The following is a 17,302-nucleotide window of genomic DNA, read 5'->3' as shown; positions in this document are numbered from 1 at the left end:
TTGAATGACCTTGCTTACTGGGTATATATGCACTCATGTTCGTTGTTTCAATGAAGGCTATTTCTGGGAATGACGGGTCATGTTCCATCACCAAGGAGACTTGCTAACGAGAACAGCATGAGGCCACGTGGGTCAGGTTCGTGGCCGATGTAAACCGCCGAGGCGTCCTACTATTTTCGCGCTTTAGTCTGGGAGGACCGAAACACTCGATCTGCTGGAGATCCGGCAAATGACAATCGTTTCGCCCCAACCTTGAGCACTTACAAACGTAAATTACAAAAGATCGATTCTCAGAAGACCAGCGTCCCTTAGAAGATCTTGCCCTCCGTCTGCTTGAACTTGGCAACATTGACGTTCCTCCAGAGAAGAACGCACGCAAACGCGATAGGCATGAGCGCCGCGCCAGCAATGACCATGTTCCTCTGGACATCACCATACGCAGTGACGATGGCCTCTCGGATCTCCGAGCCCCACTCGTAGCTCAGCTGGACGCGTAGGTCGCCGTAGATGGTAGTGGCATTGGCCTTCGCGCTCTCGGGAAGGTAGTGGGCGATCTTGCCGGGCATCTGGTTGGTCCAAATACCGCCCGAGATGGCAGAGCCGACGGCGCGACCGACCGAGGAGGCGAGACCGATGAGAGCGAGCATGACGGTGACTTCATTATGCGAGACGACGGACATGACGGCGAGCTGCTCGCAGATAATGATGGTGCCGGCAGAGACGGACTTGAGGATCTGGCACATGATGATATAACCGATGTAGGAATCGGGCTGGCGGAAATGGATCAGGAGGCCGGTCGAGAGCGCGGCGACGGGCACTGCAGCAACGGCAATCCACTTGTAGTGGTTTGTCTGGCGGATCAGACTGTGAAGTTTCAGCAAGATGACAACGAGTATGAAGAGGCGAGGTGCGGCTCACACTCCGACAATGGGGCCCCAGGTGCAGGAGGCAATGGTGTAAATGTTCAGGATGAATCCAGCTTGGCTGATGCTGCGCTGGTGAACAACCTGCAGGTACGACGAGAAGAACGAATCCCAAGCGTTGAAGCTAAGGAACAGGGCACCGGCAACACCGCAGGCCCCGATGATGGTGCGATCCTTCAGGTTGACCCACGGAACGAGCGGCACTGAAGCGTACTTCTTCTCCCAGAAGCCAAAGGTCGCAAGCAGGAGAGGACCCAAAATGATCATGGCGATAATGTAGCCCGTCTTCCAGCCGTTGGGCGCGTAGGATACCAGACTGAAGGGTAACAAAAAGAGAGAGAACCCGGTGGCCAAAAGGAACATGCCGATGACGTCGAACTCCTCAAAGTAGTAGCGGCACGACTCCTTCCATGTTCGAACGCTAACGGGAGAGACGAGCTCAATGCCCTGCTTCTTGGCTTGGTTGAGGTTGTACCACAACATGATACAGATCAAGGCACCGAAGAAAGGGAAGATGATGGCAAAGGATCCGAAAGCCCAGCGGAACGTGCTGTGTTCGTAGAAAAGCTCGGCCACGATGGGACCGGCAAATGCATTGCCAATGTATGCCGTGGAGTTGAGGGCGAAGATAATCATGCGGTTGCGTAGGGACGTAAAGTCGGAGATGAGGACAGTGTGGATGTATCCAATACCACCACTTCCAACTGTCCAAAAGACCTGGGCAGCGGCATATGTCTCGACGTTGCGGCAGAGAGCCATCATGATCAGACCGACTGAACAGAGAATGTGACACAGGAGATAGCCCTCCATTCTTCCAAAGATGTTCAGAATCTTGGCCAAGGGCAACTGCGTCACACCGTACATAAGACCAGATACGATGCCAGTTGTGGCCGTCAATCCATGGCGCTGAAATTCGGACGTGACGTATGGAGTGAGGTTGCGAGAAAGCTGCTGCTGCATAGAGTGGGTGTACGAGGTAATGTAGATGCTGTGGCCGGTCAGTCCTTGGACGCAAGCATCGATCAGAAGTGAAGAAAAGATGACCTACATGATGTACATCACGATGAGAGCCTTGTAAGACCATGCCGAAGTAATAGCACGAATCTTCTCAACACCATACTGCTTCTCCTTTGTATCGTATTCAACGTCCGACTCTTCACCCTTGGGCTTGTCTTGCTTTTCGTCACCAGACCTGTCATCCGAAATGACAGCGGAATCCTTGGCAGCAGCCTTCTCGTCGGCGCCAGTGTGGCTCATGACATGGCCGAGGGCAGGCCCAGGCTGGCCAGCCATATCATCCTCGGGTCTAGCAGACATTCTGGGCGTCGTTTGTGGTATTTTCCCTGTCCTGGAGATTTCGTAAGGGGTTCAGCGAAGAACTCAGCAGTCAGGGATCGTCAGAATCAGGTTCGTAAGACCATAAGGGGCTGTCTCATGTCTTATAATTGCAAGGCACTCGCAGATCCCTTCGGTCGCCACAAGGGTCGGAGACCGGAGTTCGTACGACATTTGCACGTCCTTGAAGTTGCATTGCCAGGACGCAAGAGAACGGCGCTAAACAGTGCCTGGGCTGGTCGATCAGTACCCAAAGCTCGTGTTCTCCTTGGGCAGTCTGTCACATTGGAGCCCACCCTGGGCTTGAATCCTGCGGTCGTGTACGTGTGCGAGCTGTGGACTTGCGGGCCAAGCTCGAAACAGAGCAACATCCTGCGACGGTAGGGTAGGGTATCTTGTTGTGGCACCACTTGTGAGCGCCTAGCCCACTAGATTTGGAGCTTTTGGTCCAACAGTCCAATGACAACTTGTGACATGACTGTTCAAAATCCACAGATCTTCATGGTCGGTTGCCAAGGCGGATCAGATAACGGTACGTCGCTCGGACGACCCACAGCTTCCGGATCTGATAACTTTAATCTCAGCCACCATCACGCACCAACGGCAGCCATTTGAACCCTTCCATGCACCTCAGTCGCCGCGGCGCTCCAACTGAGAGCCAACAAGCCGTCCAAAAGACCCACACGTTTCCGAGAGTGGTAGCATCGCTTGAGTGTTGAGGTATTTCCTCCACTTGTTGCGCCCCCAGTCTTCTAGAAGTATATGTCAGCCTCCGTCCGCGTTGTTCCGATCACTCGCTATCAGGTATTTCCTGACGCTATCGTGACCTGTTATCCGGCTTGGCATAGTCCACAGTGATTTATGAGTGGCTGAAACTGGAACCAGGTCCACCAGCATTTTGGAGTAAGCCCGAGTCATCTCGGATTGCACATTAGCTCAGATCCTTCATTTTGGATCGCTGTGAAGGTCAGACTTTGAGAATGGTGATGTTGCTTCTAACCCGTGTAACTTTTCATGTATGCTGTATTCGTTGACAACCAAGTTTGACCTAATGGACTGAAGAGGGCGGCTTGTCTAATTGAATTGCGGAGCTCCGCTGTCGGTGGTCACCGCCCGACTCTTGCTGACGATCCCAGTGCTAAACTCTTCGTCTAGATTAGTTATGCTGTGCGTAATGCAGGCCTGGCTGCTTCGTAGTCAGAAACGAGTCATCATCAGTGGGTATGAGTTAGGTGCATGCAAGGCAGTGTGCACTGACTCACTTGCGTCTGGCTCCTTTGGTCTTCCAACTCATCAAATGCCTGGACAAAATTTTCAACTCTGCTGAAGGAATTTACCGTGCTCCACGGCCGACGGGGTCAACATTATCATCAAACATCCATGATCGGCAAATCAGATCTCATTTGAACCGAGCCCGGCTCACCGTACAATGCACCACCGACATCGTATTGATCCCTGTTGCACGAAGAACGCAGCGATTGTGCTCCAAGTCTCATCTCTGCATAAGCAGTACCTCGCATACCAAGCTTTACAGCATATTTAGCGCCTGATCAAGAACATCATAACAGGCGCCAAACAACCTAGACTACTCACTGGACATCAAGCTACAGCTTACATTTGAACACTTCCTTGATATAAGCTGTAAAAAGCTAGAACCGGATGCATATGATTTATGCCATTCCTTTAGAGAGGCGCACAACGCAACAGGCATACGCTTGATATTGAAAATTATCGTCGAGAAATCCTATTGCGCAGGTAAATTTTGCTACAAAGCTGCGTTCTCATGTTAGTATCCCAAGACCTTCAACTTTGCTTGCATGGGTGAAACGTTAGTACATTCCGAGTATTATCAACGTTTCGTTTGTTTCGAAAGATTACGAGTGTGGTACCCTATGGTTCAGCTAAGTTTTGCAGTCGGACTCTCCCAGCCGTGTTCCAGGGATTTTACAGATGTTGCCATGCATAGATTTCTCTTCAACAAAAGATCAAATCTCACATTTTAGCCCATGATTGCCCGGTGGAACTCGGCTGCTATGTTCTCAGGACGATGAGATCCAACTATGAAAACTCATAAATTAAGTACATTGCGAGTACCACGAGTTTTGCACCTTGCAGGTAGTCCCTGACTGACAGCAAGTTGCGCCAGTCCAACCCTGCCCGCCACATTGCGCCCAAGCAGCAGCACAGCTTCCGCCGCCGGCAGGAGGGGGGCTCGTCGGGGGAGATGGAGATGTTGGGGGCGAAGGAGTGCCTGACCCAGCGGTGCAGGTGCCAGTTCCCACTATACAATTTCTTTCGGCCGCAGTTCTGAATTAAGTAAGTCAGCCATGCCCACCCCGTGTAGCATGCACCAGGAGACATCCCTGGGTCTAGAAGCGACTTACATTCCAATAACATAACCGTGGCGAGCACTGCGCGGCAAGGCCAAACTGGCAGGCGACCAGTCGGCAGTGGCAATGTTGCTGGTTTCGAAAGGCTGGTATCCGCGGCCGCGAGTGTAATCGTCGATCAGCATATGCGACTTGCTCGGCGTGATGTTGTCACGGAACACCAAAGGTCCTTCGCCGGCGGGTAGGCCCTGACCAATCTGGTTACGAATGACGGTCCAGGGTCCGTTCAGGGTGCTTGCGCGAGCTTGCTCTATGAGGTTGTTCGGCCCGTTCTTGCTGACGCGGTAGAATGTGGACGACGATGGGTCGCGGAAGACGGTAGCGTCCATGCCGGCGCCCGTGAGCCACTTTTCGGCAGGGGTGAAGCTGACAAAGTCAGTGGTGAAAGAGCGCATGATGAACCAGCCTTCGCCCTGAATGGATTTTAGCAGTTATTGTAATGCAAGATAAATGTTATGAACCTTGAGATTGCACGTCCAGTGGACGAGGTCTAGGGATCAACGACCCGCATTAGGAACTTCAAGACACTCTGATTCGAGGTGATAACGTACAGCGGCTGGTTGCAGGATCCCATATGGCATCTGGGGCCCAGGTCATGCCAGCATTGCTTGGACTCACGATCCTCAGCTGAGAGGCTGACCAATTTCTCAAGTTGCTCGACTCCCACACGACAAGGCCTTTGGATCCATTGGAGGTGTAGTCATCGCCTACATCCCAGCCCCGAGGGTACACTCTGAGGTCCGTGGCGACAATCCAATATTTCCCGCCGTCTTGGCTGCGAATGATACTGGGATCACGCACACCCTTCATCCCGACAGTGGAGCTCAGCACAGGCTGGCCATTGTTTACAGTGGTCCAGGAACCTGGGTTGTTGTTATTCGAGACGGCCATGTAAATTTGTTCACCGTTGGCAGTTCCCTCTCCAGTGAACTGTTGGCGTCAGTTGTGCACATTCGAGACGTCATGGCGACATCGACTCCAGGATACTCACATAAACCATCAAGTAGTCGCTTAGTTGTCCATTCTGGCGACTTTCTAGCGATGCGGGCACCGCAACAGTCACCGAGGCCAGGGTGACGAACACGAACTGATACAGCTTCATTGTGATATCAAAGTAGTTGAAGTTTGTTTCAGTACTTGAAAGAAACTCGAACAACGTGGTGCCACGGCCGGCACCGCGGTAACATTTGTAGCAGTGCTCGGCTGGCCAGACAGGGCCATCGGTCTAAATCTGCAATTCGTGACCTCTCGACATGGTCAACGGAACAGACAAGTGGCTACACGTCGAAGCTCCATAGCAATCATCCAGGATGGGCTAACGGTGTGTGATCCTCCGATTTGTTCCTCCGCTCGAGCGTATCAGAACCAGCGCAAGCACGATTTGGTCGGGTTCAAGGAGCCGGTATTGGTGCGCAAAGGACTTAGGTCGCAACAGCCATAAGTGTCGCATTGATGTAACCGCACCTGTAGTATGTACCCCGGGTCTTTTTCATGAAGAACGCGGGGAATATAGCGTGTGCTTCTCGGAGTTCTTGGGGTTTAAAGAATAAAGAGACTTAGTCAGTTCAATGACTCTCAACATCATCAAACGGCCAAATCTGGTACACGGAGAGGTATCCGATCTAAAATCTGCACAAGCTAGATTGGAATAATTAACTCGAAGAGCAGATACTCGGTGCTCGGGATTCTACATGTATGCACGGGGAAGAGCTCATGTGCCTAATAGTTGTGTTCAACCAGGGCACTCCCAGATTCCCAGATGGCCGCCCTGCATGTGTGATGGACTTTCCCATTAGGACTTGCATCTGCAATTCATTTGCCGACGCATAGGACGGAAAATCTCGATCGTTCAGAGAAACGGTGGCAGCGCTGTTTCATTTACTTCTTAGCGGGTTCGTTGACCGTCCCATAGGGAACAGATCTGGGCCACGATGGTTCTCGCTTCTCATATCAACAGAACCAAACTGGCCCCTGGAAATGATGGGGCCCATGTTGCTATCGCTTTGAAAAGTTTGACTTAGTACTCAGTTGTTGACCGAAAAAAACTAAAAAGCTTCTCATGGGACGCACTCGAAATTACCAAGGCAGGGTTTCCGACAGACCGGACATCGACCTAGAGCTGCCACTCACTTGTGGGTATCCCACTTGGGGTGATATGGAAGTGGCTGTTGGATTAACCAGGTCAGCGAACAGACTCGTCGTATCAAAACATGGCGGGTATGATTCAATGATGGATGTAGGGCACCATGTGACCATGCTTGGTTCGGCCGATGCCGTCTTTTTCAGCAGGTGCGCAGGTCACGTCTGATGGATGATGAGGATATTGACAAACATATCCAAGCGTACCAAGCATCAAGACTATATGCGCTATCAAGTGGCAAGGCCCAGGTCGCGGCGGACTTCCTGCAATATGGTGTTGAGAAGTATCATTCGGACAATAATTTGCCAGCGGATGCAAGCACCACCGGCAGCACCAACTCCGTTTTCTTAACAAGGAAAGATTCAAGAGGTGTTGAGATGAGCATAGAAACACATTTAATATTTGATACCTCAATCATGTAGGAATATCCATGACGATGTTTGTCCTCGGGCTCGCTCGCGGTCTTTGTGTTCGTCAAAATTCACCCGTAGACTGACTACCCTTTCATTGGAAAATCGAGTCCATATGGTCAACATCACGTTTTTCGTCCAGGTTGCTTTGGCAGCGTCCAGTATGGTCTCAGCTGACGGCCTCAATGCCAGAGCCAAAGCACGCGGCCGTTACTTGGGCACGGCCATCAACCCGTCGGTCATGAGCGACAGCCAGGCCAACCCCATCGCCAGCAACGGCCAGGATTTCGGATCATACACTTGCGAGAATGAGATGAAGTTTGATGCCCTCCAGCCGTCTCGTGGCACTTTTAATTACGGCAACGCAGACCGTATTGTTGCGCAGGCCAAGGCGAATGGCATGAACATGCGTTGCCACGCGCTCATCTGGCATTCGCAGGTGCCCGCCTGGGTCAGCAACGGCAATTTCGACCGCACGACCATGATCAGTATCTTGGAGACGCACATCCGCAACGTGGTGACGCACTTTAAGGGTTAGTCTAGATCGGATGTATATGAGCGTGGGTTATTCAATGCCTGACGGGTGAATCAGGATCCTGCTACGCTTGGGATGTCGTCAATGAAGCCCTCAACGAAGATCGCACATACCACACCACTGACTCGGTTTGGTACCGCACTACTGGAGTCGATTACATCCCACTAGCGTTCAATGCAGCCAGGGCTGCTGACCCCGGCGCGAAGCTGTATTACAACGACTACAACTGCGACCGCCCAGGTCGCAAGGCAACCTGGGGCGCAGAACCTGATCCGCAGGGTCCGGGATGCTGGTGCACTCATTGACGGCATGGGACTGCAGGGCCACATGGCCACTGGACAGATTGGGTCGCTTGCTACTCTGACTGAGAATCTCCAGGCGTTTGCTTATTTGAACGTTGACGTTGCATACACGGAACTTGTCAGTACTGTTCCATGTACCACCAGCAAGGACTTGCCTACAAGTAATTTCGGGCCTATGAAAAGACCAAATCGCTGAGACAACCGTGCACTTTAGGACGTCGTAGCCCGCAGCGGCCCAAGCCAGTTTCACCAGCAGGCCAGATTGGGCCACCGTCGTTCAAGCCTGCCTCGCTGTCGCGCGCTGCGTGGGCATCACGGGTTGGGGTTTCACCGACGCGTACACCTGGATCGGCGGCGGCAACCCGCTCATCTGGGACGCAAACTATCAGAAGAAGCCGGCCTACAATGCCATTCTCACTGCGTGGGGTAGCAGCAGCGGAACTCCTCCCACGACGCCCCTGACGACGCCGCCCCCATCTGGCAACGTAAGTACTCTGTTGAAGAAGAAAAGGAGAAGAGCTGACCATGTTGCCTACATAGTGCTCCCCCCTGTACGGCCAGTGCGGCGGACAAGGCTACACGGGCAGCACATGCTGCAGCCAAGGGACGTGCCGTGCCCAGAACCAGTGGTACTCGTAGTGTCTGTGAGCGCACGCCTGGACCGGCCGGCCGGTATCGCAAGTGCCGTAGTCTGCGTTCACCGGTCAGATGAGGGACAGACCCGGCGGGCATGGCTTGAAGAGCATGTTGGCCGTAATAGTGTGCCATGTTTGATGCTTGGTAGGGGCATGGAATCGTGGGACCCTCATTGATCTGACGACTAGTCTATACTAGTGAGTCGATTCTCATCCCCCAGACAACTACTTCAGGGAATCTCGTCCATGACTACGACAGAAGGGGTGCAAACGGCAATTGAGATGGATTCCGTCAAACGAGTTGCTCAATGTACATTATTGGTCTGTCGAATATGACCAGGTTGTTAGGTCGAGACCAGGGGATCCTGGACGGCGCCAGGCACAGCAGCTTTGTTCATGAGGTTTGGGTTCATGTGTCCACCACCACTGAGTCAATGACGTCGTTGAATTCCATGTACCCGTCATGACCGCCATAACCCGAGTGAACACATCAACTCTCGACTCCCGGCCAACATTGAAGCCGTGGACGACCAGTCAAGCCATCTCCGTCCCGTTTCCCGACTCGTACTGAACAGAAGCACATTCGGACATTATGGCACCAAATGGAATCAATGGACAGAATGGCGAGCCAGTATCGCAGTCGGGCAAGAAGCGGGTGCTCATCGTCGGCGCAGGTGCTGCAGGGTGAGATGACCAGCAGAGGTGAACATGAATGGTAGCTAACGTGTGACAGCATGTCGGCGGCTCATCACCTGTCGCAGCACCGTGACAAGTTCGACGTGACGCTTATCGACGCCGTCGATTACTGCGGCGGCCAGGCCTTCTCGATCCCCCTGGACAAGGAACGGTACGGCGCCTCGTGGTGCAACCAGGGCGTCCAGGGCGGCTCTTACATCTTTCATCACACGTTCACCATGTTTAATCGCCAGGGCTACCAGGCTGACCCTGTCAACCTGCACGTGTCCTTTGGCAAGGACGAGACGTTTTGGACCAACGTCTTCCCGACCAAGGTGTTGGCCGAACACCAGAGTGAGGTCCGGCGCTTCGCCAAGGTCTTGAAGTTGATGCGTTGGTTTGAGGTCTTCTTCGCCTTACTGCCTCTGCGGCTCGTCCTTAAGATGTTCTTCTTCTCCGAGGATTTTATCAATATCGTCGCTCTGCCCATGACTGCGCTCTTTCTTGGCACTGGAAACGCGACGCCCGAGGTCCCGGCTGTCATGCTCGAGCGGCTGTGCACGTCTCCGACTTATGGCATGTGGTACCCGGCCAACGAGAACACGGTTGTCGACAACAAGCCGCCAATGGTTGTGTTCCCCAACTTTTCCGAGTTTTACAGCACGTGGAAGCAGGATCTCGAGTCGCGCGGCGTGACGGTGCGTCTGTCAACCGAGCTGGACGAAGTTGTCGAGCGCAGCAAGAAGGGCGTCACGGTGCGTCTGCGCGCAAGGCGACCAGCTGAGGACTCGCATAACCCCGCCGGCGCCGATCAGGACATTCCGCCGCAGGACGAGTTCTTCGATGAGCTGGTGCTTTGCACGCTGGCGGACACGGCCAAGCGTGTGCTCGGCAAGACGGCGTCGTGGCGCGAGCGCAAGGTGCTAGGGTCGGCCAAGTTTAGCGACGATATCACCATCACGCACAACGACTCGGACTACATGAAGAAGCACTATGAGAACTTTTACCGCGAGGACCTCGCTGTCCGGGATACCAATGGCGTCGACCAGACGGGACGGCTCGAAGAGGCGAGAACGAGCTTCCGACCAATGTACTACATTAAGATGTACGACCAGGACCGACAGAAGCTCGAAATGTGCTTCGACACGACAAACTACCAGTCGCAGTTCCCGGAGAAGGTGCCGTTTGAGCAGCACGTGTTCCAGACCATCTACCTCAACAAGGACCGCGACAGCGAGCTGTGGTCGGACAACGAGATTGCCGAGGACAAGATCATCCGCAAGGACTGGTGGCACCAGCTGTGCCACAGCTACACGCACTACCTGCTCGTCGTGCCCTGGATCATGTTCCTGCAGGCGCGAAACAGCGTGCGTTTCGGCGGTTCGTGGACGCTCGTCAACGCCCACGAGGTCGCCATCATCTCGGGTCTCGCGGCCGCCGTGGATCTGGGCGCCGACTACCCCGAGGATCTCGAGAATGACCGGTTCGCGTTCCTGTGCTTCCGTCTGTATTATCTTCTCGGCTACGGCAAGTGGTACCGCCGCAAGTATAGCAAGGGCGCGCCGACGACGCAGCTCGCCAGAGACGGAGCCAGCTGGCCGACGAGCACGTACGGAGGCGTCTACCAGGGCCCTGGTGTCGCGACTCAGGAGCGGAGGTGCTGGAGGCAGGAGATGAAGACTGGAAGGAGCACCGACAATCTTGCGCAGGATAATGGCGGTAGAAGTCAACCTTGATCATCGGTCGGCGGATGTCCAGAAGCGACCAGGACGTGAATGGCGGCTCTGGCTGTGGTGTGTTTGGGTTTGTCAAGACGTGAGAAGGCATGTGTCCCAATGACGATGCAGTCAAAGATGGCCCGGGCATAGGAGTTTTCTTGAGCGAAAGGTTGCTATATCCGAGTCTGACAAATTCCTCGACTGAAATTGATGTGTGTATGTTCTGCTCAGACGAGACGGCGTAAGTTTGACCGCCACGATCACCAAGATCAGAGCTCAAGCCATTGATGGTGGGTGGTCATCTTACTAGAGGCTGCATGGCACAAAGTCAAACAGCAAATCAACCTTATGCTCGCAAATCAAGCCGAGGCAAAGATCAGAGGCGACTAGGCATAGCCGTCTGCGGGGAACCCCTCGCGGGGGCGGCACGTAGGGCACTCCAAGGCTAATCCACCTGGCGAGAAACCTTGCCAAGGATCACCACTCCAGCCCTCAGCCCTCTGCGTATGCTGTGCTCCGATGGTGGCCAACCTCGGCCACCAGGATGCCACAAGACAGCAGAAAGATTCCGCCGTGGAAATTCGCCAGCGGTTGGGTTCCGCATGCGGCTCCCCGACTATCCAAGAGTTTGGCGCCTCTTTTCAGGGATCTGGCTCCTGAGGAGGGGCTCGATTGGGCGCCCAAAGACTTGGCGTCAAGCACCTCGACGCCATTCTCGGTCTTGAAGTCGATATTTCCACCTCTACATCAATATTCTTGCGCCTGGATCGTGAGATGAAGATGTGAGCCTTGATCACCTCGGTAAACCCGCTTACAGGCGGCACTGATTGTCTTCTGGCAAGAACACCAGCAACACTGTCCCGTGTTCTTACAGGGCCTCTAGTGGGAAACGTCCACCCCGCAGGAGACTGTGCAATGGTGTCGCAGTGGTAGCGGGAGCGGGAGCGGTAGCGGAAGATGGAGCCTGCGGTTCAGAGGCAAACCATGGGTGTTTTGACCAATGCCTGGCGGCTGGCAGCCCTATGCTCAACGTATCGCATCTGGAGGGAGCTCAGGTCTCTCCCCAGAGGAATTGCAAGCGTTTATCGTCAACAATTCCGTACCAACTGCCAGCAGATACGTCACTTGACGCAAGCAAGCTGAGATGGACAGACATGCAAGTCTAACCTCATGGCCCCCCGCCGTTCGCCGTTCACCAAACAACTGAATTGTAGCGTCGCATTTCAAGTCTTGTTGGAGCCTATCCCACGCCCTGCATGACCTTCCCTTCTCGGAGGCGCCAGCCCTTGTAGTCTCAAGGATGGATGCAGCCCTCTCATGAAAATCCGGAGGAAAACGCGCGGGAAGCCGCAGTGGTCTCCACCACATCAACGCCGTCCACCAGCATGTCACATCAACGCCTCCCTACTGCCGCTAGAAGCCAGGCGAGGCGAGCAAGTTTAGGCCATGTCTCTGCACCATTTCATCAGGCGGCGTCGGCGGCTGGAAATCCGGCAGATCTAGAGCTTTTGCTGTCCGTCCAGTGACGGCGACGACACAAGGCCAAAACGCGGGGTTGGTCCCGAACGGACGACGATCTTTTCCCCCCCGCCACCTCGTGTCACCATGTGGGACGACGATGATCGTCACATTTTCCTTTGGTCCCAAGCGACCGACTTCGGCGTGCTCACGCCGGTCAAGTTGTGAGTCAAGCGGCAGCCGTCAATGGTCGAGAGGGGAGAGGGGAGTGGATGGGCTCATGCATTTGGCGCAGGCGGACAAGATAAAAAGGAGCCATCGCCGCCCTGACACTACCTTGAGGGCAAATGTGAGACCTTAAGAGATAGTCAGACCAATCGAAGGACTCAAGACAGGCACGGCTTGTCTCTTTGTCGCGTTGATTCCTCTCCACCACATCTGGTCAACACCGAGACGCCTTGTTCGTTTCCCGACACGTCACGATGCAGGAAGAACCACGAAGGCAGCACCGGCGCGATGATCGTGAAGAGTCAATCGCCGGCTCCCTCAAGGCCGGCAATGGCTTCGATCCCGAGCAACCGACGCCGGCGCGCATCGCCGACGCCAGTGTCCAGTGTCCGGCCCACACGACTGAGCGCAAGCTCCTGACCAAAATCGACCTTCACGTCCTCCCTTTCCTCTGCGTCATGTATCTGCTCGCTTTCCTCGGTATGTCTTGAGGCGTCGCCATTTGCTACTTCCTGAACTGATCGAATTGCGCGCCCAGACCGCGTCAACATTGCCAATGCCAAAGTCTTTGGTCTGGCGGAAGAGCTGGAACTCGACGGCAACCTCTACAACAATGCGCTCGTCGTTTTCTTCGTGCCCTACATCCTGCTCGAGATTCCTTCCAATATTCTGCTGAAAAAGTTTCGACCTCATGTCTGGCTCAGCATTAACATGTTCGGTTTCGGGCTCGTGACCCTCCTTCAGGGCTTCGTCCAGAACTACGCCGGCCTCATCACCACTCGCTTCTTCCTCGGCGTCTTTGAGACGGGCATGTTCCCCGGTGCCTTCTACCTCATCGGCATGTGGTACCGTCGTCACGAGGCCCAGAAGCGCTACTCCTTCTTCTTTAACTCGACGACCCTCGCCGGTGCGTTTGGCGGTCTCCTCGCCGCAGCCATTGGCAAAATGGACGGTCTGCGCGGCTTCCGCGGCTGGCGCTGGATCTTCATCCTCGAGGGCGGCCTCACCGTCTTCGTCAGCCTCTTCTTCTACTTCTGGCTGCCCGACTTTCCCGAGGATGTCAAGTGGCTCAAGACGGATGAGCGCGAGTTCATCTCTGCCCGCCTCCGCATCGACCAGGGCGCCGCCGCTCATGATCGCAGCATCACCCTACGCGACGTCGGACGCGTCTTCAAGGACTACAAGGTCATCGTCGGCGGCTTCATGTACTTTGGTCTCATCGTCCCCGCTTACGGTTACGCCTATTTCGCGCCCAGCATCATCCGCACGTACGGCTACGACGCAATCCAGACACAGTTGCACAGCGTGCCACCCTGGGTCGTGGCCTTCGGCTTCTCCATGGCTGTCGCCACCGTGTCCGATCGCCTCCGCCATCGCTTCGCCTTTGCCGTGCTCGCCATCTGCATTGCCATTGCCGGCTTCGGCATCCTCATTGGCGTGCACGACAACACGAAGCTGCAGTATGCCGCCCTCTTTCTCGTTGCCATGGGTGCCTACACGGCCATGCCCATCATTGTCTGTTGGTTCAACATGAACCTCGGCGGCCATCATCGACGTGCCGTCGGCAGCGCTTGGCAGGTTGGTTTCGGCAACATTGGTGGCATCATTGCCGTCTACGCGTTTCTCCAGAAGGACGCCCCCAAGTACATCACCGGCTACAGCATCTGCATCGCGTTTACTGCGCTGAGCATCTTAGCCTGCGTCGTCTACGGCATCGCATGCCACGCAGCCAACCGGGCGAGGAACAAGACGGCAGGCCAGGCTGTGCTGACCGAGGAGGAGAAGACAGAGCTGGGTGACGTGTCGCCGGAGTACCGATATCTCCTGTGATAGAGGCCGTGTGTTCTAGATGTGGGTTCTGTTGCGGTCGTGGACGTTGCCTCCTGATACCCTAATGAGAGGATAGGATTGTGAATCATGTTTGCCACATTGCGCTTTCTGATGCGCTTCGCACAATTGCTGTTGTGTGTCGTGTGGCTACATTTCAGCACGATTGTTTGTCGTGCTGGTCGTGTCATGTAGCTTTGTGGGTGTGATGATCATTTGCCACGAGATTGAGATTTCGAGCAACCATGCCGCATGTTTGTCTGGCCAGAATTTTTGTTGTGGGTGCCCTTTTTGCCACGATGTAACTCGAACGAGGATGGTTAGGATCTGACTCCATCCACATCACATTTTCCAATCTCTGGAAGCGGCGGCGTCGAGGAAGCACACGTTTCCCGTGCGTTCCGGGATTCGGCATCCTCCGTCTTCCAGCGCCCGAGTTCCGGGGACTGCTTTGAAGACCCTGCCCGAGATTTTCTCCCACGAGATCTTAATCTACGAGCGATCGCGATGGAAATGCTGTGTGCAGCAGTCAGTCTCCTTCGGGGTTTAAACCCGACCGAAATTTGACACGAGTTGCGGGTTGCAACGTCGGGCAAAAGTCCACTGCCGATCCCCGTATCAGAGATCCCGATCCTACCCTGGTTCCGGAAGGGGGGGCCATTGTCCTGATTCAGGTCCCCTGTTCACGATTCCTTACCCTGAACGACCCACGACGCCGCTTTCATCAAGCAGGGTGTCGGTGTCGGACAGCAAGTCAACCTCGAAGGGGAGAGGGAGAAATAGTTATCAGCCAACCGGCGTCGAAACACGCCAAGTATACAAATTCGCTCTCGTCTGATCGTATACAACATGCGCCCATTGCTAGAGAGCATCCCTCTCGTGAAACACCATGCCATGCTTAACGTAACCCCTGCGCCAGCGACGGCGGCGACTGATCGTACTCCACGGCATATGTGTAATGGGCGCGGATGCCCTTGGCGCCCTCGCGGTCCTCGCTCAGCAAGTCTCCCTTGTCCGAGTCACCGTCCTGTAGCCTCTCCCAGTTGTCGTCGCCGAGTCCCTGTACCGTCGTCAGGCTAAATCCCACATCGGTAGGGTTGCGAAATCGGTCACGGCTTACGCCGGGCGTCTTTTTGCTGTTGCCGAATGTAAAGAGGGAGACGTCGCCAGCCGTGGCGCGGCCCGAGTGTTGTGTCGAGTCTTCGAGGCCGCGGCGACGCATGATCAGGCGGCGCAGTGACGGAATCGACGAGGCGACGCAGCCGATGCCCGTTTCAATGTTGGAGCATAGAACCGTGTGGCCGACCCAGACTGTGCAGTACATTAGTAAATAGTCGCTTCCTGGCTGGTTCGAAAAGCTTCTTACACTGCAGATCGACAGGCACGCGGAAGCGGTTGACGTAGGGAATACGGACCATCGTGATGATCGACGCGCTGCGCATTCTACTATTAACAAGTGTTCCGACAACACGAAGGCCTTGGTACTCACAGTGACGCAAACGATAGCAGGCCAAATACCTGCAGCTTGGTTTGGGTCTTCATCTGCGACTTCCACAGCATGACGGCCGGCAGCACAGCGAGAGCCAAGTCGGTAACGATGGTCGTGCTCGTGGCAACGTGGCCCAGGGCGATGAACGTCTCAACCGGCGCGCACTTCGCCTCGCCGCTGAGAATGAGCGCCGGCTGCCAGACGGCCTCGACGGGGCGGCAGTATAGCAGTACGCCGACAAATGTGACGAGGAAAGATGCCCAGGTGATCGCGAGGAGAATCCAGACTGATATGCGCATGATTCTCTGCGTGTCTGCAATGCGCTGTATAGTCACACAGATAGATGACTTGACGATAGCAAGAGCCCAGACGTATGTCAGGATCCAAATGATGTAGAACTTCATCGCCTCCTCGGCCATCCAGGCGTTCAGTTTCTCCTGTCGTGTGCCAATACCGACGGTGCAGGCGTAGATTGCCAACCCTACCACTGCCGTATAAATTACCTATTGCCGTCTTGTCAGTCCACAGCCCTTGTGCTCCCCTCGTCGAGATGTTGTTCGTACCGCTCCGGCTGCCATGAGGCCATCGTCGAGGCCAAATACGCGATCGGTGATCCGCACGTAAGTTCGGAGGCCGACCGCAATAATCGACAGAAACAGAAAGATGCTCGAGACAACAATGATGGCCAGCGGCAGATGAACTGGCGTCAAGCTGCGCAAGTTCGGATCGACAGGGTTTGCGGCGTCCATCATGTAGCTTGTCGTCGATGTAGAGGATAGTCGACACAATCTCTCATTACGAGCCCGCAGATTCCCATAACGAGGACGGCCGTTCCAATATTAAAAGGCACATCCTACCCAGCGTCAGCCTCTTGAAGCTCAGACTTGACGTCTAGAACAGGGGCCCAGACCCGGAAACCGGGGCCTTGACGTGCATTGCTGGGGCTTGACTCGTAATTCCGACTGATGCCCACACAATCTCGATTTTTTCCTCGTGGCGCCGTGGAGTTGGCAGCCAAGTTCTCCACGATCCAGCCATTCAGGAGGCGCTGCATGGCGTATCAGGGGTGCAAATAGCCAGGATGTCATTGGCACCAGAGGCAACAACTCGGGGTGGGCTTCACGCAAAGCGGAGTCCCAAGAGCGCGAGTCCCGACCGGGATCCCAGGCCGGAGACCCTAGTGTGTGTGAGGTACGGCCGAACCCCTACATGTGACAGCCATTAAGTACTCCTCCTC

The 17,302-nt window shown here is 54.8% G+C and overlaps 6 protein-coding genes across 6 annotated transcripts; 3 read left to right on the top strand and 3 right to left on the bottom strand.

Annotated features, from left to right (window-relative positions):
- Positions 1-308: 308 nt before the first annotated feature.
- Positions 309-2,240, bottom strand: D7B24_009422 (uncharacterized protein; the record flags this gene model as incomplete). Its single annotated transcript, XM_028643497.1, has 3 exons — positions 309-864; positions 919-1,911; positions 1,972-2,240. 3 exons carry the CDS (start codon positions 2,238-2,240, stop codon positions 309-311), a joined length of 1,818 nt encoding a protein of 605 aa, XP_028492964.1.
- Positions 2,241-4,257: 2,017 nt separating this feature from the next.
- On the bottom strand, positions 4,258-5,750 carry D7B24_009421 (uncharacterized protein; the record flags this gene model as incomplete). The annotated part of the gene is made up of 6 exons (XM_028643496.1): positions 4,258-4,289; positions 4,546-4,565; positions 4,643-5,061; positions 5,110-5,138; positions 5,200-5,578; positions 5,640-5,750. The coding sequence occupies 6 exons, from the start codon at positions 5,748-5,750 to the stop codon at positions 4,258-4,260; spliced, it is 990 nt and encodes a 329-aa protein (XP_028492963.1).
- A 1,563-nt stretch (positions 5,751-7,313) lies between these two features.
- D7B24_009420 (uncharacterized protein) lies at positions 7,314-8,674 on the top strand (the record flags this gene model as incomplete). The annotated part of the gene is made up of 4 exons (XM_028643495.1): positions 7,314-7,731; positions 7,791-8,012; positions 8,267-8,520; positions 8,576-8,674. 4 exons carry the CDS (start codon positions 7,314-7,316, stop codon positions 8,672-8,674), a joined length of 993 nt encoding a protein of 330 aa, XP_028492962.1.
- Positions 8,675-9,262: 588 nt separating this feature from the next.
- Positions 9,263-11,081, top strand: D7B24_009419 (uncharacterized protein; the record flags this gene model as incomplete). The annotated part of the gene is made up of 2 exons (XM_028643494.1): positions 9,263-9,354; positions 9,404-11,081. The coding sequence occupies 2 exons, from the start codon at positions 9,263-9,265 to the stop codon at positions 11,079-11,081; spliced, it is 1,770 nt and encodes a 589-aa protein (XP_028492961.1).
- Positions 11,082-13,003: 1,922 nt separating this feature from the next.
- On the top strand, positions 13,004-14,579 carry D7B24_009418 (uncharacterized protein; the record flags this gene model as incomplete). Its single annotated transcript, XM_028643493.1, has 2 exons — positions 13,004-13,229; positions 13,288-14,579. 2 exons carry the CDS (start codon positions 13,004-13,006, stop codon positions 14,577-14,579), a joined length of 1,518 nt encoding a protein of 505 aa, XP_028492960.1.
- An 895-nt stretch (positions 14,580-15,474) lies between these two features.
- D7B24_009417 (uncharacterized protein) lies at positions 15,475-16,814 on the bottom strand (the record flags this gene model as incomplete). The annotated part of the gene is made up of 4 exons (XM_028643492.1): positions 15,475-15,887; positions 15,943-16,010; positions 16,066-16,568; positions 16,629-16,814. 4 exons carry the CDS (start codon positions 16,812-16,814, stop codon positions 15,475-15,477), a joined length of 1,170 nt encoding a protein of 389 aa, XP_028492959.1.
- Positions 16,815-17,302: the final 488 nt, after the last annotated feature.

The sequence above is a fragment of the Verticillium nonalfalfae genome, assembly GCF_003724135.2.
Source record: "Verticillium nonalfalfae strain VnAa140/NRRL 66861 chromosome Unknown scaffold_93, whole genome shotgun sequence".
NCBI lineage: Eukaryota > Fungi > Ascomycota > Sordariomycetes > Glomerellales > Plectosphaerellaceae > Verticillium > Verticillium nonalfalfae.
Note: the sequence above shows the minus strand (reverse complement) of the source record. Positions and strands in the feature narration are given on the sequence as shown.